The sequence below is a fragment of the Macaca mulatta genome, chromosome 16 (genome assembly GCF_049350105.2).
Source record: "Macaca mulatta isolate MMU2019108-1 chromosome 16, T2T-MMU8v2.0, whole genome shotgun sequence".
Taxonomy (NCBI): domain Eukaryota; kingdom Metazoa; phylum Chordata; class Mammalia; order Primates; family Cercopithecidae; genus Macaca; species Macaca mulatta.
Genome location: NC_133421.1, coordinates 66,169,941 through 66,196,149, shown reverse-complemented (window position 1 = coordinate 66,196,149; position 26,209 = coordinate 66,169,941). Strand labels below are relative to the sequence as shown.

At 45.8% G+C, this 26,209-nt stretch overlaps 2 protein-coding genes across 5 annotated transcripts in view; one reads left to right on the top strand and one right to left on the bottom strand.

The window, feature by feature from the left end:
- KLHL11 (kelch like family member 11) overlaps positions 1–22,087 on the top strand; it is a 25,033-nt gene extending 2,946 nt beyond the window's left edge. The window contains exons 2-4 of one of the 3 annotated variants that reach the window (XR_013406793.1): positions 7,667–9,325; positions 12,670–12,701; positions 21,538–22,087. Coding sequence is in view for 1 of the 3 variants with exons in the window: in XM_001107943.5 (XP_001107943.1) it covers positions 7,667–9,248 (1,582 nt within the window). In the remaining 2 variants the exon portion in view is untranslated. Of the gene's footprint in view, positions 1–7,666; positions 9,393–12,669; positions 14,807–21,537 lie in introns of those variants that run through there. The other 2 variants (XR_001440457.3, XM_001107943.5) reach the window with 2 other exon arrangements.
- Positions 13,686–26,209, bottom strand: KLHL10 (kelch like family member 10). Of its 2 annotated transcripts, none has more exons than XM_015119671.3 (5): positions 25,900–26,209; positions 21,580–22,069; positions 17,563–18,180; positions 15,603–15,752; positions 13,686–15,393 (listed from the first exon to the last, which is right to left on the bottom strand). In XM_015119671.3, exons 1-5 carry the CDS (start codon positions 26,091–26,093, stop codon positions 15,019–15,021), a joined length of 1,827 nt encoding a protein of 608 aa, XP_014975157.1. In that variant the 5' UTR covers positions 26,094–26,209; the 3' UTR covers positions 13,686–15,018. The 2 variants fall into 2 exon arrangements, with proteins under 2 accessions (XP_014975157.1, XP_077827907.1); XM_077971781.1 differs by having other exon boundaries at positions 25,962–26,201.

The following is a 26,209-nucleotide window of genomic DNA, read 5'->3' as shown; positions in this document are numbered from 1 at the left end:
GAAAAATTAGCCGGGCGTGGTGGCGGGCGTCTATAGTCCCAGCTACTCAGGAGGCTGAGGCAGGAGAATGGTGGGAACCCAGGAGGTGGAGATTGCAGTGAACCGAGATCATGCCACTGCACTCCAGCCTGGGCGACAGAGCGAGACTCCGTCTCAAAAAAATACAAAAATTAGCAGGATGTGGTGGCAGGTGCCTGTAATCCCAACTACTCGGGAGGCTGAGGCAGGAGAATTGCTTGAACCCAGGAGGTGGAGGTTGCAGTGAGCTGAGATCGCCCCACTGCACCCCAGCCTGGGCGACAGAGTGAGACTTGGTCTCAAAAAAAAAAAAAAAAAATAGAATCTTAAAGAGGAAATTGATCTCATGGAAACATAGAAAGGAAGAATATCAAGGAGGGAGCAGCCAATCATGTCAACTCTGTCAACCCATAAGTGATGGTTGCAGGTCAGAGATGCCATTGACAAGAGCTAGTTAAGCCTTGCTTTATAAAGAGGATCAGAAAAATGGTACACATATGTAAATGTTTTGGGGGACAATCCCACCAAGGTAAGAGATACTAGAGCATGTCTGTGTGCTGCTGAAAATAATTCAGTAGAAGATGAGTAATTGGTGTTACAGGAGCAGGGGAAAATAATTGCAGGAGTAGAGTCCTTGCAACCAAGAAGGGAACTGTAGGGGTTGAAGAGGGGTGATCCCTTTCCTCCCCTTCATAAAGGGGTCACAGCTGACATTCTTTTTTTTTTTGGAGACAGAGTCTCTTTGTTTCCCAGGCTGTAGTGCAATGGTGCAATCTCGGCTCACTGCAACCTCTGCCTCCTGGGTTCAAGCGATTCTCCTGCCTCAGCCTCCCAAGTAGCTGGGATTACAGGCATCTGCCACCACGCCCAGCTAATTTTGTATTTTCAGTAGAGATGGGGTTTCACTGTGTTGGCCAGGCTGGTCTCAAACTCCTGACCTCGTGATCTGCTCGCCTTGGCATCCCAAAGTGTTGGGATTACAGGCGTGAGCCACCGCGCCTGGCCACAGCTGACATTCTTATAATAAAAGACAGGTTATATAGGGCAGAGAAAACCATAGCAGATTATTACAGGCACATTTGTGCTCGAGAGTCATACAAAATATGAAAACTCTAAGGGTGACTGAAGTTTTTATACTATTCTGTGGTTATAGAAAGAATAGGGGTTTGGAATGCATCAAGACAGGTTATGGGAGAGCCAGAAGAGGAAAGCTTGGCAAGCACAGGCTGTCCTGTTATGCCAGTGAAACCTCACGGGCAGCAGCTGTCAGAAAAAATGGATGTAGCCTGTGGGAAAAGTTTCTGTCAGATCTTTTAAAGTGTCAGACCTTCGCCTCCTTAGTTTTTCCTGAGTGCATCTTTCCTTGATCTGAGTGAGGGGGGGCCTCAGAGAAAGCCTATTTGCATCCCTGTTTTCCTTGCTGTTTACCTCATTAATGTAGATTTTCTCTGCAGATGCAAATCTCCCCCACAAAAGACAGCTCTTCAAAGCTATTCCTGTGGTTTCGGCCCCTCGGAATATGTCAAATAAGTATATTTTGGGGTGAAATATTCTGGTTATTCTTCAGTGTAGAATCCATATTAAAATTGGAGCGGTTGGACTGCAAAGTTTAGGGTACAACTGCTGGTGGATTGGGTGGTGGGAAGATGAAGTTCCTGCTTGATTGTCTGTTTTCTTAAGAGGCTGGGTCATCAATGAGAAGGTGGAGTGGGATGGGCATAGCTCTGAGGGAGAGAGGTTTGTTGCATGAAAATGGGTAGAAAAGGGTCATTGCACTTACTCAAAGCTATGTTTGATTCTGTCATATCATCTTGAGTTTGTCAGATTTGCCCGTGCTCTATTAGGGAGTTAGAGAGGAGAGGATACTCCAGGCATTTTTACTAAAAACTCTTTAACTTCTCTCCATCTATCAGCAGCTAAGCCAATAACTTTTGGCAGGCACTGTTCAAAGTGCTCTGCAACCATCACATTTAATCTTCCCATCAACTCTGAGGCAGGACCCTCCCCCACCCACCAACCCCTAAATACATATGTCTGTTGGTGATCATGCCTGCCTCACTGGACACTTGTGAGGATCAGAAACATAATAATAGGATGTGCACGATGCCCCTCACATGACAGATGCCTAGTGTATGACAGCTATTTTCTTTTTTTTTCTTTTTTTTTTTTTTTTTTGAGACGGAGTCTTGCTCTGTCGCCCAGGCTGGAGTGCAGTGGCCGGATCTCAGCTCACTGCAAGCTCCGCCTCCCAGGTTTACGCCATTCTCCTGCCTCAGCCTCCCGAGTAGCTGGGACTACAGGCACCCGCCACCTCGCCCGGCTAGTTTTTTGTATTTTTTAGTAGAGACGGGGTTTCACCGTGTTAGCCAGGATGGTCTCGATCTCCTGACCTCGTGATCCGCCCGTCTCGGCCTCCCAAAGTGCTGGGATTACAGGCTTGAGCCACCGCGCCCGGCCGACAGCTATTTTCATAGAGCATTTTTTCGAGACACCCACAGGAATTTGTCTCCGAATTACGTGGAGTGCCTGCTAAAACTAGGAGCCCAGGGCAGCCTGGGAATCAGGTGACACTGGCACCCAGACATGTCTGGGAGCCACTATATCCCTTACCACTCTACTTTGTCTTTGCTTTATCTCTAAAATGATATGTTCTCTTAAAAGAGTAGAGGGAGCCTGCCTTATTCATTTTCATATCATAGTTAAGACAGTTACTAAGCACAGTCACTAATAATAAATGGTTACTGAATTGGGAGAGGCCTGAACCAATGAAGTGATTCTTGTTTAAGGTTCTTCTCCGTTCTGGGGACTTAGTCTTTTTAGAGCAGTGGTCTCAAATGGGCTATCCTCAGACTGATTGCTGCCAGATTTATGAATCTGTCTGAAACGATTGCGTTTTTTTTTTTTAATTAAACTTTAAATGGATTTAGGTGAGCAGACAATATTTAGTCAACTACATCCAAATCACTTTCCTTTGTTTTTTAACCTACACGTTTTGTTTTGTTTGGAGCCGAGTCTTACTGTGTCACCCAGGATGGAGTGCAGTGTGGCATGATCTCAGCTCACTGCACCTGCCCCCAGGTTCAGGCAATTCTCGTGCCTCAGGCTCCTGAGTAGCTGGGATAACAGACGCACACCACCACGTCCAGCTAATTTTTGTTTGTTTTTTGTTTTGAGATAGCGTCTCATTCTGTCGCTGGAGTGCAGTGGCGTGAGCTCGGCTTACTGCAATCTCCACCTCCTGAGTTCAAGCGATTCTCCTGCCTCAGCCTCCCTAGTAGCCAGGATTATAGGCACCTGCTGCCACACCCAGCTAATTTTTTGTATTTTTAGTAGAGACGGGGTTTCATCATGTTGGCCAGGCTGGTCTCGAACTCCTGACCTCAGGTGATCCACCCACCTCGGCCTCCCAAAGTGCTGGGATTACAGGCGTGAGCCACCACGCCTGGCCTACTTTTTGTAGTTTTAGTAGAGACAAGGTTTCACCATGTTAGCCAGGCTGGTCTCAAACTCCTGACCTCAAATGATCCTCCTGCCTCAGTCTCCCAAAGTGTTGGGATTACAGGCCTGAGCCACTGCACCCGGCCTGAACCACTGCACCCAACCCTACACATGTTTTTTTGTTGTGTTTTTGTTTTGTTTTCTGCTTCTTCACGTGTTTGAGTTTGCTTTGTATCCTTGCTTTGATGAGAACCCAGTTCAGGACAAATCTCAGTACCCCATTCCGTCTGGCTGCCCAAAGAAAAAGCTCTGGTGATGAGATTAAAAACTGTCTCCGACACAGGGAGTAAATATTCAGGGCAACTTGAATCTATGATCCTGGAGAAAAATTTTTTTTTTTTTTTTTTGAGACGGAGTCTCGCTCTGTCGCCCAGGCTGGAGTGCAGTGGCTGGATCTTGGCTCACTGCAAGCTCCGCCTCCCGGGTTTACGCCATTCTCCTGCCTCAGCCTCCCCTGTAGCTGGGACTACAGGCGCCCGCTACCTCGCCCGGCTAGTTTTTTGTATTTTTTAGTAGAGACGGGGTTTCACTGTGTTAGCCAGGATGGTCTTGATCTCCTGACCTCGTGATCCGCCCGTCTCGGCCTCCCAAAGTGCTGGGATTACAGGCTTGAGCCACCGCGCCCGGCCGAAAATTTTTAAAATAAAATAAAACCTCTAGCAGAAAGCCTAGATCTGAGTAAGGAGTGGGGGGGCCTTCCTTCTGATATCTGACCGAACAGACCCCCTGAGAAGTTCCTGCCTGGCTGTTTCTTTATACCATAAAGTCCCTTGACTGAGACCCTGTTTCATTTAAGAAGAGGCTGGTGGGCTGGGCCTGGTGGCTCACACGTGTAATCTCAGCACTAAAGTAGGCAGATTGCTTGAGCTCAGGAGTTTGAGACCAGTCTGGCTAACATGGCAAAACCTTGTCTCTACAAAAAAAATACACCAAAAAAAATTATCTGGGTGGCCAGGCACGGTGACCCACGCCTGTAATCCCAGCACTTTGGAGGCCCAGATGGGTGGATCACCTTAGGTCAAGAGGTCGAGACCAGCCTGGTCAACATGATGAAACCCTGTCTTTAAAAATACAAAAAATTAGCTGGGCATGGTGACAGGTGCCTATAATCCTAGCTACTAGGGAGACTGAGGCAGGAGAATTGCTTGAACCCAGGAGGCAGAGGTTGCAGTGAGCCAAGATTGCACCATTGCACTTCAGCCTGGGAAGTAAGAGCGAAACTCCATCTCGGGGGGGGAAAATATATATATATATATATATATATATCTGGGCGTGGTGGCGTGTTCCTGTAGTACCAGCAACTTGGGAAGTTAAGGTGGGAGAATCACTTGAGCCCAGGAGGTCGAGGCTGCAGTGAGCCATGATTGCACCACTGCACTCCAGCCTGGGTAACGGTGAGAATCTGATCTGTCTCAAAAAAAAAAAAAAAGAGAGAGAGAGAGGCTGGTGACTAGTAAGGAATTAGGGAAGGATGGCAAAGACAAATTTGGATAGGGATTTGCCTTTGCCAAGGACAAATTAAAGTGAAAATAAAGTGTGTGGCTGGGCGTGGTGGCTCAGGCCTGTAACCCCAGCACTTTGGGAGGGCGAGGCAGGTGGATCACCTGAGGTAAGGAGTTTGAGACCAGCCTGGCAAACATGGTGAAACCCCGTTTCTACTGAAAATACAAGAAGTTAGCCAAACATGGTGGCATGCGCCTGTAATTCTAGCTACTCGGGAGATTGAGGCAGGAGTATCGCTTGAACCCAGGAGGCAGAGGTTGCAGGGAGCCAAGATCGTGCCATTGCACTCCAGTTTGGGCAACAAGAGCGAAACTCTGTCTCAAAAAAAAAAAGAAAAAACCTCCAGCCAGACACAGTGGCATGTGCCTGTAGTCCCTGCTACTGTGGAAGCTGAGGCAGAAGGATTGCTTGAGCCCAGGAGTTTGGGACTGTAGCGCACTGTGATCACACCTGTGAAAAGCCACTGCAGCATAGTGAAACCCTGTCTCTTAAAATAAAAACTCTATTTTGTGTTTTTATATATGTCTATGTGTGTGTATATGTATGTGTTTCACATATATGATATGTAATTATATAAACTATATAATATAAATAATACTTTATATTTTATATATAAATAAGATTTTTATATATGCTTTTATTTATTTTTTTTTTTGAGACAGAATCTCGCTGTGTTGCCTAGGCTGGAGTACAGTGGCGCGATCTCGGCTCACTGCAACTGCTGCCTCCCGAGTTCAAGCTATTCTCCTGCCTCAGCCTCTGGAGTTGCTGGGATTACAGTCGCCTGCCACCATGCCTAGCTAATTTTTTTGTATTTTTAGTAGAGACGAGGTTTCACCCGTTGGCCAGGCTGGTTTCGAACTCCTGACCTCATGATCCGCCTGCCTTGGCCTCCCAAAGTGCTGGGGTTACAGGCCTGAGCCACCACGCCCAGCCACACACTTTATTTTCACTTTAATTTGTCCTTGGCAAAGGCAAATCCCTATCCACCTGAGATTACAGGTGTGAACCACTGCACTCGGCCTATATATGCTTTTTTTTAAGAGACAGTCTTCTTGTGTTGGCCAGACTGGAGTGCAGTGGCTATTCACAGGCACGATTATAGCTTACTGCAGCCTTGAACTGCTGCCCTCAGCCAATCCTCTTGCCTAAGCCTCTTGAGTAGCTGAGACTACAGGCATGCATCTCCATGCCCAGCTCTATATGTGCTTTTTTTGTTGTTTTTTTTGTTTGTTTTTTTTTGTTGTTTTTTTTTTGAGACAGAGTCTTGCTCTGTCACCCAACCTGGAGTGCAGTGGCGCAATCTCAGCCCCCTACAACCTCTGCCTCCCAGATTCAAGTGATTCTCCTGCCTCAGCCTCCCAAGTAGCTGGGATTACAGGTGCTCCCCACCATGCCCAGCTAATTTTTGTATTTTTATTAGAGACAGGGTTTCACCCTGTTGTTGGCCAGCCTGGTCTCAAACTCCTGACCTCAAGTGATCTGCCTGCCTCAGTCTCCCAAAGTCCTGGGATTACAGGTGTGAGCCACTGCGCCCGGCCATGTGCCTTTTTTTAAGAGACTTGGTTTTGCCATGTTTCCTAGGCTGGTCTTGAACTCCTGGTTCAAGCGATCCTCAACTTCCCAAAATGCTGGGATTATAGGTGTGAGCCCCTGTGCCTAGCCTATATGTGCTTTTATTTTTTATTTTTTATTTTTTTTTGAGACGGAGTCTCGCTCTGTCGCCGGGCTGGAGTGCAGTGGCCGGACCTCAGCTCACTGCAAGCTCCGCCTCCCGGGTTCCCGCCATCCTCCTGCCTCAGCCTCCCGAGTAGCTGGGACCACAGGCGCCCGCCACCTCGCCCGGCTAGTTTTTTGTATTTTTTTAGTAGAGACGGGGTTTCACGGTATTAGCCAGGATGGTCTCGATCTCCTGACCTCGTGATCCGCCCATCTCGGCCTCCCAAAGTGCTGGGATTACAGGCTTGAGCAACCGCGCCCGGCCTTGTGCTTTTAAACATACTTTTCCAGCACAATATTTTCTAATTTGGTGGTGGGGTTTTTTTTTTTTTTTTTTTCAGATTTTGTGTATAAAGTGAGATTAACTATTTCAATATGTATAATTTAGATGCTCTCAAAATGTGACCATACGCTGGGTGTGGTGGCTGACACCTGTAATCCCAAACACTTTGGGAAGCAGAGGCAGGAGGATTGCTTAAAGCAAGGAGTTCAAGACCAGTGTAGACAATATAAGGAGACCTCGTCTCTACAAAAAAATTATATATACATATATATAATTTTTTTTTTTTAATGTAGGCCATGGCCAGGCACAGTGGCTCACACCTGTAATCCCAGCACTTTGGGAGGCCGAGGCAGGCAAATCACTTTGAGGTCAGAAGTTCAAGACCAGCATGGCCAATATGGTGAAACCCTGTCCCTACTAAAAATACAAAAATTAGCTGGACGTGGTGGCACACCCCAGCAACTCAGGAAGCTGAGGCAGGAGAATTGCTGGAACCTAGGAGGTAAAGGTTGCAGTGAGCCGAGATCACACCACTGCACTCCAGCCTGGGTGGCAGAGTGAGACCCTGTCTGAAAAAACAAAAAAGTAACCACATAAAATATGCATATTTGAAAAATTAATCTTTTCTCTTTTTCTTGATTTTAGGTTCCTACTCATTCGTTTAAAAGAATTTTGTGGAGAATTTCTCAAGAAAAAACTTCATCTCTCAAATTGTGTGGCAATTCATAGCTTAGCCCACATGTACACCCTGAGCCAACTTGCTTTGAAGGCTGCTGATATGATACGGAGAAATTTCCACAAAGTGATTCAGGATGAAGAATTTTATACGTTACCTTTCCATCTCATTAGAGACTGGCTTTCAGATTTGGAAATTACAGTTGATTCTGAAGAGGTTCTCTTTGAAACCGTTTTGAAATGGGTTCAGAGAAATGCTGAAGAGAGAGAGAGATACTTTGAAGAACTTTTTAAATTGCTCAGGTTGTCCCAGATGAAACCTACCTACCTTACTCGACATGTCAAACCAGAGAGGCTGGTAGCCAATAATGAAGTTTGTGTCAAGTTGGTGGCTGACGCAGTGGAGAGACATGCTCTGAGAGCTGAGAATATACAATCGGGCACATGCCAGCACCCCACTTCTCATGTCTCACTATTGCCTCGTTATGGGCAAAACATGGATGTGATCATGGTTATTGGAGGTGTGTCAGAAGGAGGGGACTATTTAAGTGAATGTGTGGGGTATTTTGTTGATGAGGACAGATGGGTAAACCTGCCACATATTCATAATCACCTCGATGGACATGCTGTTGCAGTAACAGAATCCTACGTGTATGTTGCTGGATCAATGGAGCCAGGGTTTGCTAAAACTGTTGAAAGGTATAACCCAAATTTGAATACTTGGGAACATGTTTGTAGTCTGATGACAAGAAAGCATTCTTTTGGACTAACAGAAGTCAAAGGGAAGCTCTATAGCATTGGAGGACATGGCAACTTTAGTCCTGGTTTTAAAGATGTGACTGTTTATAATCCTGAGCTTGATAAATGGCACAACTTGGAATCGGCACCAAAGATTCTTCGAGATGTCAAAGCACTAGCCATTGAAGACCGGTTTGTATACATTGCCGCCCGCACTCCTGTAGATCGGGACACTGAAGATGGATTAAAGGCTGTAATTACTTGCTATGATACAGAGACTCGACAGTGGCAAGATGTGGAATCTTTGCCCCTTATTGACAATTACTGCTTTTTCCAAATGTCTGTGGTCAATTCAAACTTTTATCAGACAGCATCATGTTGTCCCAAGAGTTATTGTTTAGAAAACGAAGAAGCAGTAAGAAAAATTGCCAGCCAAGTGTCTGATGAGATCCTTGAAAGCTTGCCTCCAGAAGTTCTAAGCATTGAAGGAGCAGCCATTTGCTATTACAAAGATGATGTCTTCATTATAGGAGGCTGGAAAAACAGTGATGATATTGATAAACAGTATCGGAAAGAAGCCTACCGATACTGTGCTGAGAGGAAGAGGTGGATGCTTCTTCCTCCTATGCCACAACCTCGTTGTAGAGCCACTGCTTGTCACGTGCGGATCCCATACCGGTACTTGCATGGCACACAGAGATATCCTATGCCTCAAAACCTGATGTGGCAGAAGGACCGCATCAGACAGATGCAAGAGATACATCGTCACGCCCTGAACATGCGGCGAGTGCCAAGCTCTCAGATAGAATGCTAGGTTCTCTCAAGCGTGCCAATTAAAACTGTTATACCCGTTTCGTGAAGCTGAAGATATCCAGGCTGTTACTTGAAAAAGTATGTCGATAACTTATTTTCTACGTGAACTGATTATTGCCCCATATAAAGGAAGTAGAGTTAAAAACTAAAGAATGGGAGACTCAGTTCAATACATGGTCATTTTGTTAGCTTGCAATTTTTGTCTTTGGTTTGTTTGTTTGTGCTAGCTAAGTAAGATCTTACTAAGGACAAGTGGGAAAATCAGGTGTAGTTGCTTAGCTATTTTCCTGCCAATTGAGTTATAACTCCTTTGTCTTGGGGACTTATGTTTTGAACATGCTTTAAGCACCAATTTTATTTGCACATTTACTTTGATATTCTTTTTGATTTTTTATGAAATGATTGGTTTTGGCAAGATCTGACTTCTGCATTGAGCCCTCATCTGCAGGAGGCATGTGCAATAGTGAGACTGAAATTTGGATGAAAACACTCAATATTTCAGCAAGATAATTTGAGAATGTTTGCATTGATATTTTCTAATGTTTATCTAGAAGTGCCACTTTCATTCCTAGAAGATGTGACTGATGAGAAATTTTTGATTGGCTCATGCATTTTTTGAATATTTTTCATTAGCAACTGTTTATAGACTAAGCCTTCAATCTGAGCTGAGGGTAGATGGCAAAAGTATAGATCTTTAGCTAATTGACTAAATACAGAGCAAGTTACATGTGTGAATTTTGTTTTCTCTAAGAAGAAAAGTATTCGTGTAGACTGAGAAATTAAAGGCATTTAAAATTTTAAACATTTTTTTCAGGAGTTGCAGGATTACTTGAGGATATGTTAATGAGTGTAAATAATGCCTATGACAATCGACACTCAATGCCTTCCATTTTAATTTTTGCTCTAATGCATATTATATAGAATCATTATTCCTTTGGGTTTTTTTTGTTTTTTTTTTGGTTTTTTTTGAGACAGAGGCTTGCTCTTGTTGCCCAGGCTGGAGTGCAGTGGTGCAATCTCGGCTCACTGCAACCTCTGCCTGCCGGGTTCCAGTGATTCTCTTGCCTCAGCATCCCGAGTAGCTGGGATTACAAGTACCCACCACCACGCCCGGCTAATTTTTGTACTTTTAGTAGAGACGGGGTTTCACCATGTTGGTCAGGCTGGTCTTGAACTCCTGACCTCAGGTGATCCGCCCACCTCAGCCTCCCAAAGTGCTGGGATTACAGGCGTGAGCCACCGCGCCCAACCCATTATTCCTTTGTACAAGAAACTTTTTTTTTTCCCAAAATGGGAAGTCATAATTTAAGGAAATGTTGCTAAAGAGAAGCCTTATTATTTCTGATTGTTATGTTTTATCCAGTTGCCCTACACTTTTAAACTTTGCCTGAGCCTAGGATACCAAATTTGGGTACGTAATTTTGGCTTTTAAAGGTTTATGGGCTGGGCACGGTGGCTCATGACTGTAATCCCAGCACTTTGTGGGAGGCTGAGGTGGGCAGATTTTGAGCCCAAGAGTTCAAGACCAGCCTGGGAAACATAGCAAGACCCTGTCTCTACAAAAAGTACAAAAATTAGCTGAGTGTGGTAGCTGGCACGTGCCTGTAGTCCTTCCTACTTGAGGCCAAGGTGGGAGGATCAGCAGAGCCTGGGGAGGTTGAGGGTGAAGTGAGCTGTGATCATGCCCCACTACCCTGGGTGACAGAAACACAGTGTCTGAAATAAAAATTAAAAAGATCACTGAAGCTATCTTTTATTTAGTTTTATACATTGTTCTAATTATCTTATGTCTCCTGAGCTTTATAAAAGTTAGCACTCAAGTTGACTCTTTTTTTTGGGGGGGTGGGGGGATGGGGTCTCACTTTGTCACCCAGGTTGGACTGCAGTGGTACGATCTTGGCTCACTACAACCTCCACCTCCTGGACACAAGCCATCCTCCCATCTCAGCCTACTGAGTAGCTGGGACTACAGGCATGCGCCACCATGCCCAGCTAATTTTTTTTTGTATTTTTGGTAGAGACAGGGTTTCGTTATGTTGCCGAGGCTGGTCTCCAACCCCTGGGCTCAGGAGATCCACCCGTGTCAGCATCCCAAGGTGCTGGGATTACAGGTGTGATCCACCACACCTGGCCTCAAATTAACTTTTTTTTTTTCTTTTTTTTGAAACAGAGTCTCACTTTGTCACTCAGGCTGGAGTGGCGCAATCTCAGCTCACTGCAACCTCCACCTCCCGCGCTCATGCGATTCTCCTGCCTCAGCCTCCTGAGTAGCTGGGAATGCAGGCGCGTGCCACCACGCCCGGCTAATTTTTGTATTTTTAATAGAGATGGGGTCGCACCATGTTAGTTAGGCTGGTTTCGAACTCCTGACCTCGTGATCCTCCCACCTCAGCCTCCCAAAGCGCTGGGATTACAGGCGTGAGCCACCATGCCTGGCCCTCAAATTGACTTTAATGCTCGGTTAGTATAAAGGATTCCTAACAGCTTACAATGTGGTTTTCTTGTTTTTGTTGTTGTTGTTTTGTTTTGTTTTTTTTTTAAGATATGAGGTCTCACCTTATTGGCCAGGCTGGTCTCAAGCTCCTTTCCTCAAGCAACTCTCCCACCTTGGCCTCCCAAAGAGCCACCTGCCCAATGATTTATCCTGTTTCTTAAGGACTGTCTTTACCTTCTTAGACATTTTGGAATACCATTCTAGAAGTCAAATTCCAAGTGCAGTGATTTTTTTTTTTTCCCCTAGTCCATTATAGTTAATCTTCTTGTTAGTGATCAAATACCAAAAGAGAAAAGCACAACCAGAAATTTTGGCTATTTGCTGCAAGACTAATAGTTTTAGGTCTTGGGCTCTATACTAAGAACTTGAAATTTTTAAATTAGTGTCCCTGCCTAGGTGAAAAGTTTTTAATAAATGTGTTGAAAATCAACTTTAAATCCATTTAATTTAGACTGGAGTGGGCGTGAGAAACTGCAAGTCTATTTCTACATATAAGGATATATTATTTTACCCCACTACTACCTTTTTCTCAATTTCCATTTCTTTGTAGTTATTTTAATAAAAGCCATTTGGATTCTGAGAAGCACTAATTCTTAGTTGTGAGAGGTCTATGCATGTAAGACAGAATCATTAAATGAAGCTCATTAAATGGAGTTCTCATTTCTCTCCAATAGACTATGCTAACAAACTTCCTTTTGTTGATTGTGTTTAAATAATTTAGTATCTCACTACAATAACAGTTTTTCACTGGAAGGATGTGATGTGTTTTTTGTTTTTTTGTTCTCAGAGCTGTCTTCTGAGGTAATCATTACCAAGTCATTTGTGGGGTTGTGTTTTTTTCACATGATGTGACAGAAATTATAACTCATAAGATTTAGGCATAATCTGGTTTTAAAACCTTGATTGAAACTGTTGTTTTTTAACTTAGCAGGCAGCCTAGGCCACGGCTGAAAAGAAGGGGTAAGTCCTTCATTGCATGATGATGTGTGCAGGTTTTCCTGAATTTCTAATTTTTATATTTGAATTCACATGTGTAATTTCACATCAATAACTTGTGTTTCTGAAATATCCTAACTAACTTGTTAATGAGGAAAGAAACCAGATTTGCTTAAATCTGTTCAAGGCTGACATTCTGAAATTCTTAACTGGAAATAACTTCCCAGAGTATTTGGAAAGGTTCTAATTACAAGGATTAGGCCTAAAATAGCTCCTTGGGAAAGAAGTTTCCTTGTTGATGAGAAAACTTAAAAGATTCTTTTTGGTAATGTAAGCAGTTAAAAATATGACTTTAGCAAGACAGCTTAATGCGTATTCAAGCAAACCTTTGTTTTGTTGCTTTCCTTTTGTTTGTAGAAGAGAGAGGAAGTCATTATACCAAAAAGTAATAGTTACATAACTTTGAGTGAGGCTACTTACATCTTTTTTTTTTTTTTTTTTGGAGACGGAGTCTCGCTCTGTCACCCAAGCTGGAGTGCAGTGGCGCGATCCTGGCTCACTGCAAGCTCCACCTCCTGGGTTCACGCCATTCTCCTGCCTCAGCCTCCCGAGTAGCTGGAACTACAGGCACCCACCACCGCGCCCGGCTCATTTTTTGTATTTTTTTAGTAGAGACGGGGTTTCACCATGGTCTCGATCTCCTGCCCTTGTGATCCGCCCGCCTCGGCCTCCCAAAGTGCTGGGATTACAGGCGTGAGCCACCGCGCCCGGCCTACTTACATCTTAGAATGGGTATCCTTGAACTATATCTACCGCACCATGGCTTAAAAAAAAAAATCAGTGGTATATATTGAGAATGTCAGTCATGAGCTTAGTGTTTAAGTAACACATCCCACTTACAGTTGTTTGCATGATTAGTCTTGTGTATCATGATATTCAACTTTGCGTTTGCTGTGCCAGTTCAAAAATAACTTTTTTGCTAAAAACTCTTAAAATTCATGACATAAGTTTTGTTTTGATCACCTGGTTTTATATAGTATTTCTGGGACCAAAAAATTTAAATATACCTTTTTAATATAGAACAGAAGTTTGAAGCTGGAAAGATAGTGTTTATGGAAGATTTGTGTGTTTTTGTTTTTTTAAACCCGTCAGGCTGCTGGTAAGGCAGTTTCTAGGGCTAACTTTTCCTCCTTACCTCTTGACTAGTGTAGCATGTGGTATGTTTAAAATACTTCATTTTCTGCTTTGTAATTCTAATATCAACACTACACTGTATGTAGACAGGTGAGCTGAATGGTATGTTTTAGTTATTTGGTCTAATCAAGCATAACTAAAGGGACTTCTTTTTTGGTACTTTTCTCAAATTAAGTTTAAATATAGTATACTGGCCACATTTCATGTCTTTGAAAGTTTACATTACTGTAAACCAAGTACTCTGTCTACACCAGAGGGTGCTTTAACTATAAAATATTTGAGAAACAATTCAGTCTCTCCTGAACTCTCAAACATTTTGGCACAGTTCATCACTCCAGTTTGTTACTTTCTTGAGAATAGTCCTTTTTTGTTTTTGTTATTATAACGTATGTTCTGGTCATTGGAAACAGAACAGCTCATAGTTGAGTGATGTAATATAATAACAGTAATATAACCTAGTAGTCATTTTGCTTCAAGGAATTTAATTAGATAGCAAAATCACTGCTGTTTATTACATTTGTAGGGCTTTTTGTCTTACTCAGTGACCATCACTACGAATGTCTTACATTGAAGCACAGACTGCAGAGCACTTGTTAACTTAATCCTCCTGCATAATGCACTCGTGAAAAGTAGTGCTTGCTAGGTGTTTGAAGATTTTATGATCCATGTGCTTGGGCTCGTTGAGTTATTTGTAAAATAAACATTTAGTTTGAGTTGATGCAGTGAGTTTTTTGGGCTAGTAGTATCCAGGTCCCTACTCTACTGAAAATGTAATCTTCACTATTTCCCTTTAAGTCAGAGGAGATGTAGTAGTTAGAACACCTTGAGACATTACATTGTAAAATAGCTCATTTTATGTTCCTGAAGCTATCTTGTTCTCTGTTAAAGCTACTAATTGTCTCAGTGTAAGTTTTAAATAAATATATTTCTTTAAAGCTGGTTTGTACTGTGTGACTTTTTTTTTCTTCTTTATGCACTGTTGGATATAATTGCCTTCTTCCCTCCCTCCTACTCCCTCATTCATCCAACCATTGGCTCTCTTAAGTTGAACATTTTCCAGTACTCTTCAAAGTTTAAACACTGCATTTATTTAAAAAAAAGAATTAATTCTTATTGCTTAGACTTTTTATTAGCTAAATGAAGAGGCTCATACAGGTAGGGTACTTGTTGAAGCAGAATATTTTACTTCATCTCGCAGTGCTAATCCTGGGAAGTTGTCCCGTCTAGCTGCATATTCCCCAACATTGGCCAGCCCTGGTACTACACAGCAGCTCAGAGCACTGCGGTATATGCTCATGTCGTGAGCATCATACCACTCATCGGTCTTTTCGTCATAGCACTCAACATTAAAGGTGGTGGTAAAACCATTAAAGCCACCCACCACGAACAAGAGGTCGTCCACCACCTCGATGCCAAAATTGCTACGAGGGTTAAACATAGTGGGGATTGTGCGCCAAGTGTTAGCCACAGGGCTGTAGGCTTCTGCACTCCTAAGTCGATTAGCTCCGTCAAAGCCACCTACCTGTGGATAGCAAAAGAAACACGGTTGACTGCTAACTATTGATTCTGTTCACTGAGGAAGCCCTCGTTGGGGGTACCAGTGATTTCATAACTCCCTCTTCCATTATCTTCCATGAAAAAAAGCTTTTCAAATACCAACAGTAGCATAAACCCATTTACTAATACAAATTCTAGGGGTAATGTGTTTTTTCTTTGTAGTAGTAAACTTACTGCATATACATGTTCTCCATAAGCAATCACGCCTATTCCACTCCTCCTGCTTCTCATGGGTGCTATGACTGTCCACTGATTACTTTCAGTGTTGTACACTTCCGCTGTAAACAGGCACTCGTTTCCATTAAACCCACCACATATGTAGACCTGTGTGAAGAGTTCCAAGATTATTAAAATTCCCACTCTAGGGAGTAGAAAGAAAGGATATGTGTGTGGTGGTAGTGGGCACTTAATTCCAGTCTGTACAATCTGAATTTCTTTTTTTCATATGTGCATGCATTGCTTTTTATTTATTTATTTTTAGAGACAGAGTCTTGCTCCGTCACCCAGGCTGGAGTGCAGTTGCGCCCTCTCCGCTCACTCCGCCACTCAGGTTCTAACAATTCTCCTGCCTCAGCATCCGGAGTAGCTGGGACTACAGGCGCACACTGCCACACCCTGCTAATTTTTTGTATTTCAGTAGAGACGAGGTTTCCACCTTGTTGCCCAGGCTGGTCCTGAACTCCTGAGTTCAGGCAATCCACCCCCATCGACTTCCCAAAGTGCTAGGGTTACAGGCATGATACACTGCCGGCCTATTTTTTTTTTTTTTTGAGACGGAGTCTGGCTCTGTCGCCCGGGCTGGAATGCAGTGGCCGGATCTCAGCTCACTGCAAGCTCCGCCCTCCGGGTTTACGCCATTCTCCTGCCTCAGCCTCCCGAGTAGCTGGGACTACAGGCGCCCGCCGCCTCGCCCGGCTAGTTTTTTGTATTTTTTAGTAGAGACGGGGTTTCACCGTGTTCGCCAGGATGGTCTCGATCTCCTGACCTAGTGATCCGCCTGTCTCGGCCTCCCAAAGTGCTGGGATTACAGGCTTGAGCCACCGCGCCCGGCCTGCCGGCCTATTTTTATTTTTTGAGATGGAGTCTCGCTCTGTCGCCTGGGCTGGAGTGCAGTGGAGCTATCTCGGCTCACTGCAAACTCTGCCTCCTGAGTAGCTGGAATTACAGATGCGTGCCACCACACCTGGCTAATTTTTGTATTTTTACTGGAGAATACCATGTTGGCCAGGCTGGTCTCAAACTCCTGACCTGAAGTGATCCGCCCACTTTGGCCTCCCAAAGTGCTGAGATTACAAACACGAGACACCAGCCCTGGCCACATTACTACTTTTTTTTTTTTTTTTTTTGAGAGGGAGTCTTGCTCTGTCATCCAGGCTGGGGTGCAGTGGTGCGATCTCAACGCACTGCAACCTCCACCCACTGCAGCCTCCGCCTCCCGGGTTCAAGTGATTCTCCTGCCTCAGCCTCCTGAATAGCTGGGACTACAGGCGCCTGCCACCATGCCCAGCTAATTCTTTGTATTTTTAGTAGAGACAGGGTTTCACCATGTTGGCCAGGATGGTCTTGACTTCCTGACCTTGTGATCTGCCCGCCTCGACTTTCCAAAGTGCTGGGATTACAGGCGTGAGCCACGAGCCCAGCCTGCATTACTTTTTTTTTTCTTTTTTTGAGATGGAGTCTTGCACTGTCACCCGGTCTGGAGTGCAATGGTGCCATCTCGGCTCATTGCAATCCTCTGCCTCCTGGGTTCAAGCGATTCTCCTCCCTCAGCCTCCTGAGTAGCTGGGACTACAGGTGCCCGCCACCAGGCCCGGCTAATTTTTTGTATTTTTAGTAGAGACAGGCTTTCACTATGTTGGCCAGGCTGGTCTCGAACTCCTGACCTAGTGATCAGGAGCCTTAGCCTCCCAAAGTGCTAGGATTACAGGCATGAGCCACCGCGCCCGGCCTCGCATTACTTTTTAATAAGCAAAATAAAAGACAGTTGCAACTAGTCACCTTGTCAATTGAAGAAAGAATGAGTACTCCAAGTGAATACTGCCACTTCGTCTTCCATCCACCCCAAAAAAGAGCAGTATCATTTCTTGGCTTGTACTTTGTATCCACATCTTCCCCTCCCACCCTGGTCCTTTACCTTCCCATAGAGTGTTGTGGCGCTTGCATCACTCCTCTGTTCGTGCATGGGGGCGATGAGTGTCCATTGATTGGTCTCTGGCTCATAACGTTCAGCAGTGTTTAGACGCACATAGCCATCAAATCCTCCCATGGCATAAATAAAATTGCTGAGGACTGTCACACTGACATAGCAACGTCTGGAGTGCATCGGGGCCACCTGATGCCAAGTTTTCTTGACTGGGTCAAAACGCTTAACACTATTGAAATAGTCTACACTATCAAACCCCCCAATGATATACACATAGCCTTTCAAATAGGCTGCCCCATGGTAGGCACGGGGACTCTCTTCCTCACAAGTAACGTTTACCCATCTGTCTGCCCGAGCGTCATATGCCTCAATAGCATTGGTGGGGCTCCCACCACTCCAGCCACCAATTGCAAAGAGGATGGCATAGGGCAAGCGGGGTCTGGTGAGTGGGTTGGTAAAATCAGAATTAGAGGGTCCGTTCATGTTGAGGTCATACATGGCCTTTAGGGCATTAATGATGACTGGTTTGCATTCCTCACTGTCTTTGACATAGTCATTCATCTTAACATTGTTCATGAAGTACTCAGCATGCATTAGGGCCAGGCGAACCTAAGAAGCAAACGCAGAAAGTCATTCAGGTGATGTGAGGGTGCCAGGAGATCCCACATCCTTAACCCCCATGTTACAATCTGCCTTTGAATTGCTGGAAATATTTTGGTTTGTTTTTGAAATGTATAAGTCACAGTTTAAATAGTCAATTTTGAGGCTCACACCATAATCCCAGCACTTTGGGAGGCCGAGGCAGGCGAATCACTTGAGGCCAGGAGTTTGAGACCAGCCTGGCAACATAGCAAGACCGTCTCTACTAAAAATACAAAAATTGGGGCCAGGTGAGGTGGCTCACGGCCGTAATCCCAGCACTTCGGGAGGCCAAGACGGGCGGATCACCTGAGGTCAGGAGTTCTAGACCAGCCTTGCCAACATGGCAAAACTCCATCTCTACTAAAAATACAAAAATTAGCTGAGCATGGCGGCACGTTCCTGTAATCCCAACTACTCGGGGAGCTGAGGCAAGAGAATCGCTTGAACCAGGGAGGCAGAGGTTGCAGTGAGCCAAGATCGCCCCACTGCACTCCAGCCTGGGCCACAGAGCAAGACTCCATCTCAAAAAAAAAAAAAAAAAAATCAGTCGGGGCGCAGTGGCTCACACCTGTAATCCCAGCACTTTGGGAGGCCGAGGTGGGCAGATAACTTGAGGTCAGGCATTTGAGACCAGCCTGGCCAACATGGTGAAACCTCTGTCTCTACTAAAAATACAAAAATTAGCTGGGCGTGGTGGCAGGCACCTATAATCCCAGCTACTCAGGAGGCTGAGGCGGGAGACTCGCTTGAACTCGGGAGGTGGAGGTTGCAGTGAGCCGAGATCGCATTACCACACTCCAGCCTGGGCGACAGAGCTAGACTCCATCTCAAAAAAAAGAAGAAAAAAAAATTAGCCAGGCATGGTGCCGCATGCCTATAGTCCCAGCTACTCTCGAGGCTAAGGCGTGAGAATTGCTTGAACCCAGGAGGTGGAGGTTGCAGTGAGCTGTGATCACACCACAGCACTCCAGCCTGGGTGACAGAGTGAGACTCTGTCTCAAAATAAATAGTCGTCAGCTGGGCGCAGTGGCTCACGCCTGTAGTCCCAACACTTTGGGAGGCTGAGGCGGGCAGATCATGAGGTCAGGAGATCAAGACCATCCTGGCTAATACGGTGAAACCCTGTCTCTACTAAAGATACAAAAAGTTAGCCGGGTGTGGTGGCAGGCATCTGTAGTCCCAGCTACTGGGGAGGCTGAGGCAGGAGAATGGCGTGGCGTGAACCCGGGAGGCAGAGGTTGCAGTAAGCCGAGATCGCATCACTGCACTCTAGCCTGGGCGACAGTGAGACTCCTTCTCAAAAATAAATAAATAAATAGTCATTTTGGGAAGGTGGTATATACATTTGGAAGCTGAGAATAAGCTAGATAGAAGGCACCTCAAGTGGCCACAGAGCAATCCCATTCCTTGGCCAATGGTCAGTACCATTAGACCAGGAAAAACCATGGTAATTGTTCAGTAATTGAGTATGTCTGTATATGTAAAATAATGCTGATTAGCACCAACTGACAACAATTGTGTGCAATACTCATGATTTGTTTTTCTGGTTTTTTTTTTTTTTTTTTTTTTTTTTTGAGACGGAGTCTCACGCTGTTGTCCAGGCTGGAGTGCAGTGGCGCGATCTCGGCTCACTGCAAGCTCCGCCTCCCGGGTTCCCGCCATTCTCCTGCCTCAGCCTCCTGAGTAGCTGGGACTACAGGCGCCCGCCACCGCGCCCGGCTAATTTTTTGTATTTTTAGTAGAGACGGGGTTTCACTGTGGTCTCGATCTCCTGACCTTGTGATCCGCCCGCCTCGGCCTCCCAAAGTGCTGGGATTACAGGCTTGAGCCACCGCGCCCGGGTTTTTTGTTAATTTGAGACCGAGTCCCACTCTGTTGCCCAGCTGGAGTGCAGTGGTGTGATCTCAGCTCACTGCAGCCTCCACCTCCTGGGTTCAAGTTATTCTCCTGCCTCAGCTTCCTGAGTAGCTAGGATTACAGGCATGCACCACCATACCCAGCTAATTTTTGTATTTTCAGTAGAGACAGTGTTCTGCTATGTTGGCCAGGCTGGTCTTGAACTCCTGACCTCAGATGATCCACCCGCCTCCACCTCCCAAAGTGCTAGGATTAAAGACATGAGCCACTGTGCCAGCCATGATTTGGTTTCTAATTCAGCTTCTACCTTGGGTATGGAGAAATTCATAGGAAGGAAAAAAGCTGAAAGGAATTTCAGCACTTTCGAATTTTTTTTTTTTTTTTTGAGACAGGGTCTCGCTCTATTGCCCAGGCTGGCTTGCAGTGAGGTGATCACAGCACACTGCAGCCTTGACCTCCCAGGCTCAAGCAGTCCTCCCATTTCAGCCTCCCACCCAGTAGCTGCAACTGCAGGCATGCACCACCAAGCCTGGTTAATTTTTTTTTTTTTTTTTTTTTTTGAGACGAAGTCTCGCTCTGTCACCCAGGCTGGAGTGCAGTGGCGCGATCTCAGTTACTGCAAGCTCCGCCTCCCCGGTTCATGCCATTCTCCTGCCTCAGCCTCCCGAGTAGCTGGGACTACAGGCACCCGCCACCATACCCAGCGAATTTTTTGTATTTTTAGTAGAGACAGGGTTTCACCATGTTAGCCAGGATGGTCTCGATCTCCTGACCTCGTGATCTGCCTGTCTCAGCCTCCCAAAGTGGTGATTACAGGCATGAGCCACCGCGCCCAGCCAGCCTGGTTAACTTTTAAATTTAAATTTTTTTTTTTTTTTTGAGATGGAGTCTTGTTCTGTTGCCCTGGCTGGAGTGCAATGGCATGATCTCGGCTCACTGCAACCTCTGCCTCCCAGGTTCAAGTGATTCTCCTGCCTCAGCCTCCTGAGTAGCTGGGATTACAGGTGCGCACCACCACGCCCAGCTAATTTTTATATTTTTAGCAGAGACCGGGTTTCACCATGTTGGCCAGGCTGGTCACAAACTCCTGACCTCAGGTGATCCCCCCACCTCGGCCTCCCAAAGTGCTGGGATTACAGGCGTGAGCCACTGCACCTGGTCAAATTTTGTAATTTAAAATTTTTATAACCTATGTTGCCCAGGCTAGCCTCAAACTCTGCGCTCAAGTGATTCTCCCACCTTGGCCTCCCAAAGTGAGCCACCACACCCCTCCTAGAATTATTCTGAAGGCTCTCTTCTTCCCCCACCACCAGGAAGGATTTTGGTCAAAGAATATAACTTAGGTAAAAAGAACTAGTAATGCCAAGGGAAAAGACAGTTGCAAAATTCCAGAGAGTAGATGCCTTCTATCTAAGGACATGTAAATACAGCCTTGGGATCTGTCATATGTCTGAATTTTGCTTTTAGGACAATCTCTCTGGGATAAATGAATGAAGAGTGAACACTGACCTTAGGAAGCAAAATTGAAATGTGCTGCTTTCTATTTTGGGGGTCATGAGAAATCCACTTTAAAATGGCCTCAAATACAGCATCTTCCTGTTTGACATTGAGCTCATCTTTCTCGATGATATCCTTAAGTTCAGTGACCGAGAGCTCTAAAAATTCTGCAGAGACTTTCACCATCTCCTCGAAGTTGTGCAGTATGAACATGTAGGCCTTCTGCCTCAGCTCAGGACAGTAGTAGTAGTCTGTGAACTTACAGATGCCGATACAATTATCCAAGCACAGCTCCGACTTGAGGAACTCGCAGCAACCCCTGACGATACCCATGATGTTAAACTGATCCGCGGCAGCAAGCAGTTTCTCCACATTGTCCGGTGTGATAGGCACGGTCCGGGTGTATGCATACTCAATGATCAGCTTCATCATGTCGGGAGAAATGCCAGGGATGTTGTATACCTTCTTTTCAGTGTTGTTCCAGCCACTTGTAAACAAAGCTCTGGAAAAAAGAAAGAAACTGGCAGCCACGGAAACATTTCTCTCCTGTTAGGTGAGTACATTGGAAATGGCCTCAGGAAGCGGGGTGCAGGCATGTGCTATATACAGTGGACAAGAAGAATTTTGACTTTGGGGCCGGGCGCAGTGGCTCACGCCTGTAATCCCAGCACTTTGGGAGGTGGAGGCGGGTGGATCACGAGGTCAGGAGATCAAGACCATCCTGGCTAACACGGTGAAACCCTGTCTCTACTAAAAATACAAAAAATTAGCCGAGCGTGGTGGCGGGCGCCTATAGTCCCAGCTACTTGGAGGCTGAGGCAGGAGAATGGCGGGAACCTGGGAGGCAGAGTTTGCAGTGAGCCGAGATCGAGCCACTGCACTCCAGCCTGGGTGACAGAGCAAGACTCCATCTTGGTTGGGGGAAAAAAAAAAGAACTTTGACTTTGGTCACTCTTACCTTGTGGATAGAGAAATTAAGATTTAGAACTGAGAGTAAGACCCAGGTCTCTTGGGCCAGGCGTGGTGGCTCACGCCTATAATCCCAGCACTTTGGGAGGCCGAAGCAGGTGGATCACGAGGTCAGGAGTTCAAGACCAGCCTGGCCAACATGGTGAAACCCTGTCTCTACCAAAAATACAAAAGTTAGCTGGGCGTGGTGGCACGTGCCTGTAGTCCCAGCGACTTGGGAGACTAAGGCACGAGAATCGCTTGAACCTGGGAGGCGGAGGTTGCAGCAAGCCAAGATCACGCCACTACACTGTAGCCTGGTGATAGCGTGAGACTCCATCTCAAAAAAAAAAAAAGTTTTTTTCATATAAGATGTGAGATTGGGATGGGGAGAGTCTCCCTATATTGCCCAGGCTGGTCTCGAACTCCTGGGCTCAAGTGATGCCCAGGATGATGATTTTATATGCATTTTACTTATTTAATTCCTATTTCCCCTTCTGGAGGGTAAACTTCATGAGAATAGGAATGTTTCTCTTTTTTTTTTTTTTTTTTTTGAGACGGAGTCTTGCTCTGTCACCCAGGCTGGAGTGCAGTGGCCGGATCTCAGCTCACTGCAAGCTCCTCCTCTCGGGTTCACGCCATTCTCCTGCCTCAGCCTCCCGAGTAGCTGGGACTACAGGCACCCGCCACTTCACCTGGCTAGTTTTTTTTTTTGTATTTTTTAGTAGAGACGGGGTTTCACCGTATTAGCCAGGATGGTCTTGATCTCCTGACCTCATGATCCGCCCGTCTCGGCCTCCCAAAGTGCTGGGATTACAGGCTTGAGCCACCGCGCCCGGCCGAATGTTTCTCTTTTTATTCATTGTTTTTTGTTTTCTGTTTTTGAAGCAAGGTGTTGCTCTATCACCCAGGGTAGAGTGCAATGGCATGATCTTGGCACACTGCAACCTCTGACTCCTGGGTGCAAGCAATTTTCCTGCCTCAGCCTCCTGAGTAGCTGGGATTATAGGTGTGCGCCACCACACTCAACTAATTTTTGTATGTTTTAGTAGAGATGCAATTTCACCATGTTGGTCAGGCTGGTCTCTAACTCCTGACTTCAGGTGATCCACCTGCCTCGGCCTCCCAAAATGCTGGGATTACACTGATGAGCCACTATGCCTGGCCTTGGCTTCCTTTTTGTAAGAAGTTTAAGGAAATGCGGTCTTAGAGATCAAATTCTTCCGCTAGAGCAGGGGTCTGCAAACCTATGGACTCTGTCCAAATTTGGCCCACCTGCTGCCCACAAATTAAGAATGATTTTCACATTTTAAATGACTGGAGGAAAAAATCTTTTTTTTTTTTTTTTTTTTTTTGAGATGGAGTCTTGCTCTGTTGCCCAGGCTGGAGTGCAGTGGCGCCATCTCGGCTCACTGCAAGCTCCACCTCCCGGGTTCACACCATTCACCTGAAGTCAGGAGTTCAAGACCAGCCTGGACAACATGTTGAAACCCCGTCTCAATTATAAATACAAAAAAATTAGCTGGGTGTGGTGGCAGGCATCTGTAACCCCAGCTACTCAGGAGACTGAGGCAGGAGAATTGCTTGAACTCAGGAGGCAGAGGTTGCAGTGAGCCGAGATCGCACCGTTGTCCTCCAGCCTGGGTGACAAGAACAAAACTCCATCTCAAAAAAGAAAAGAAGAAAAAGAAAACTTAGCCAGATGTGGTGGCACACAGCTGTAATCCCAGCTACTCGGGAGGCTGAGGCAGGAGCATCGCTTGAACCCGAGAGGTAGAGGTTGCAGTGAGCCGAGACTGTGCCACCGCACTCCAGCCTGGGTGACAGAGCAAGACTCCATCTCAAAAAAATAAAAATAAAAAATAAATTGTGGACTCTGCTCTAGGGTCTACATGAATGAGAAGTTTTAGCAACAAGTAGGATACATCAATCATATCTTCATTGGAATTGATTACTCAAACATTTTCAGCTCATGAACAAAATAGCCCTTCTACCTCCTGGGTTACAGTGGTTTTAGCCCAAACTCCCTTTTCCTTCTGTTATTTCCCGGGTGTTTACCCCTCATCCTCCTTCCCATCCCCTTAATCCTTGTTAATTTATCACCCTGTTTGAAAAGGTCTCTATTGGGATAGGAGTAGAGGGGGGTCCCTGAAGTAGCATTGTCATCTGAAATCCAGTAGGGATGTCCAACCTTCCCAAAGGTTGGTTTAGGTGAGAATCAAAGATGAAAGCCCACCAATAGTTAGTTGAAATCCAGTTGAAAAATCAGATCTTAAAGGCCGGGCGCGGTGGCTCACGCCTGTAATCCCAGCACTTTGGGAAGCCAAGGCAGGTGGATCACGAGATCAGGTGTTCCAAACCAGCCTAACCAACATGGTGAAACCCTGTCTCTAATAAAAATACAAAAATTAGCTGGGCATGGTGGTGGGAGCCTGTAATTCCAGCTACTTGGGAGACTGAGGTAGGAGAATCGCTTGAGCCCAGGAGGCAGAGGTTGCAGGGAACCGAAATCACACCACTGCATTCCAGCCTGGGGGACAAAGCGAGACTCCATCTCAAAAAAAGAAAAATCAGATCTTGCCAGGCGTGGTGGCTAATGCCTGTAATCCTAGCACTTTGGGAGGTTAAAACGGGCAGATCACCTGAGGTCAGGAGTTTGAGACCAGCCTCAGCAACATGGCAAAACCCTGTCTCTACTAAAAATACAAAAATTAGCCTGGCGTGGTGTCGGGCACCTGTAATCCCAGCTACTCAGGAAGCTGAGGTGGGAGAATGGATTGAACCGGGGAGGCGGAGGTTGCAGTGAGCTGAGATGGCGCCATTGCACTCCAGTCCAGGTAACAGAGTGAGACTCATCTCAAAAAAAAAAAAAAAATTGGAGAAAAAAGCCCCTGACCCTAGTCATGCCTCTTCAGAAGGCAAAGGAGCCAGACAGGAGCTCCTGCCTGGACCACAGAGTTGGCCAGGTATGGTGGTAATCCCAGCACTTTGGGAGACTGAGGCAGGAGGATTGCTTTGGGCCAGGAGTTCAAGACCAGCCTGGGCAACATAGCGAGACTCCATCTCTATAGAACATTTCAAAAGTAGCCGGACGTAGCGGCATGTGCCTGTAGACCTAGCTACTTGGGAGGCTGGGGTAGGTGGATCGTTTGAGCCCAGCAGTTCAAGGCTGCAGTGAGCCATGATTGCATCACTACACTTCAGCCTGGGTGAAAGAATGAGAGCTTATCTCTAAAAAAATTTTTTTTAAAATTTTTTAAGGTGCCCAGAGCTTTGACAGTGTCTCTAAAGTTAAGGTGGTGGAGTGGGAACCAGAAAATGGATCAAAGTGTCTCAAAATGAGCCCAATTACCCCTTTGGCTTAATTTGGCAACCCTGTTATACCTAAAGTAGGAACTGCAGCTACAGAGGATGTTCTTATGGGCACTGAACTCAAAGCCATTGACCTTGATGACCACGTCGCAGAGCTTGCCCTCTAGTCTAAGCTCGTTGAAGATCTCACAGGCCATCGCACTCATCTTCCTCTCCATGTGAGGCTGGTGGAAACGTGTGGAGGCCGCCGCGCTCTCCATCTCCATGGCACCCTGGGACAGCGGAGAGAGGCTGCTCTCCTAGGGTGTCGGGGAGGGTTGTGGGGGGCCCCTTTAGCCAGCTGTCGCTTCTTTTCCCTACTACATCTTTCGTATAGGGTCTA

Coding starts and splice junctions, on each gene's coding strand:
- KLHL10 (XM_015119671.3), bottom strand. CDS start 26,093: ATGGAGATGGAGAGCGCGGCGGCCTCCACACGTTTCCACCAGCCTCAC. Junction 15,753..17,562: donor CCACAACACTCTATGGGAAG/GTAAAGGACCAG, acceptor CTCTTCACACAG/GTCTACATATGTGGTGGGTT. Junction 15,394..15,602: donor ATGGAGAACATGTATATGCA/GTAAGTTTACTA, acceptor TGCTATCCACAG/GTAGGTGGCTTTGACGGAGC.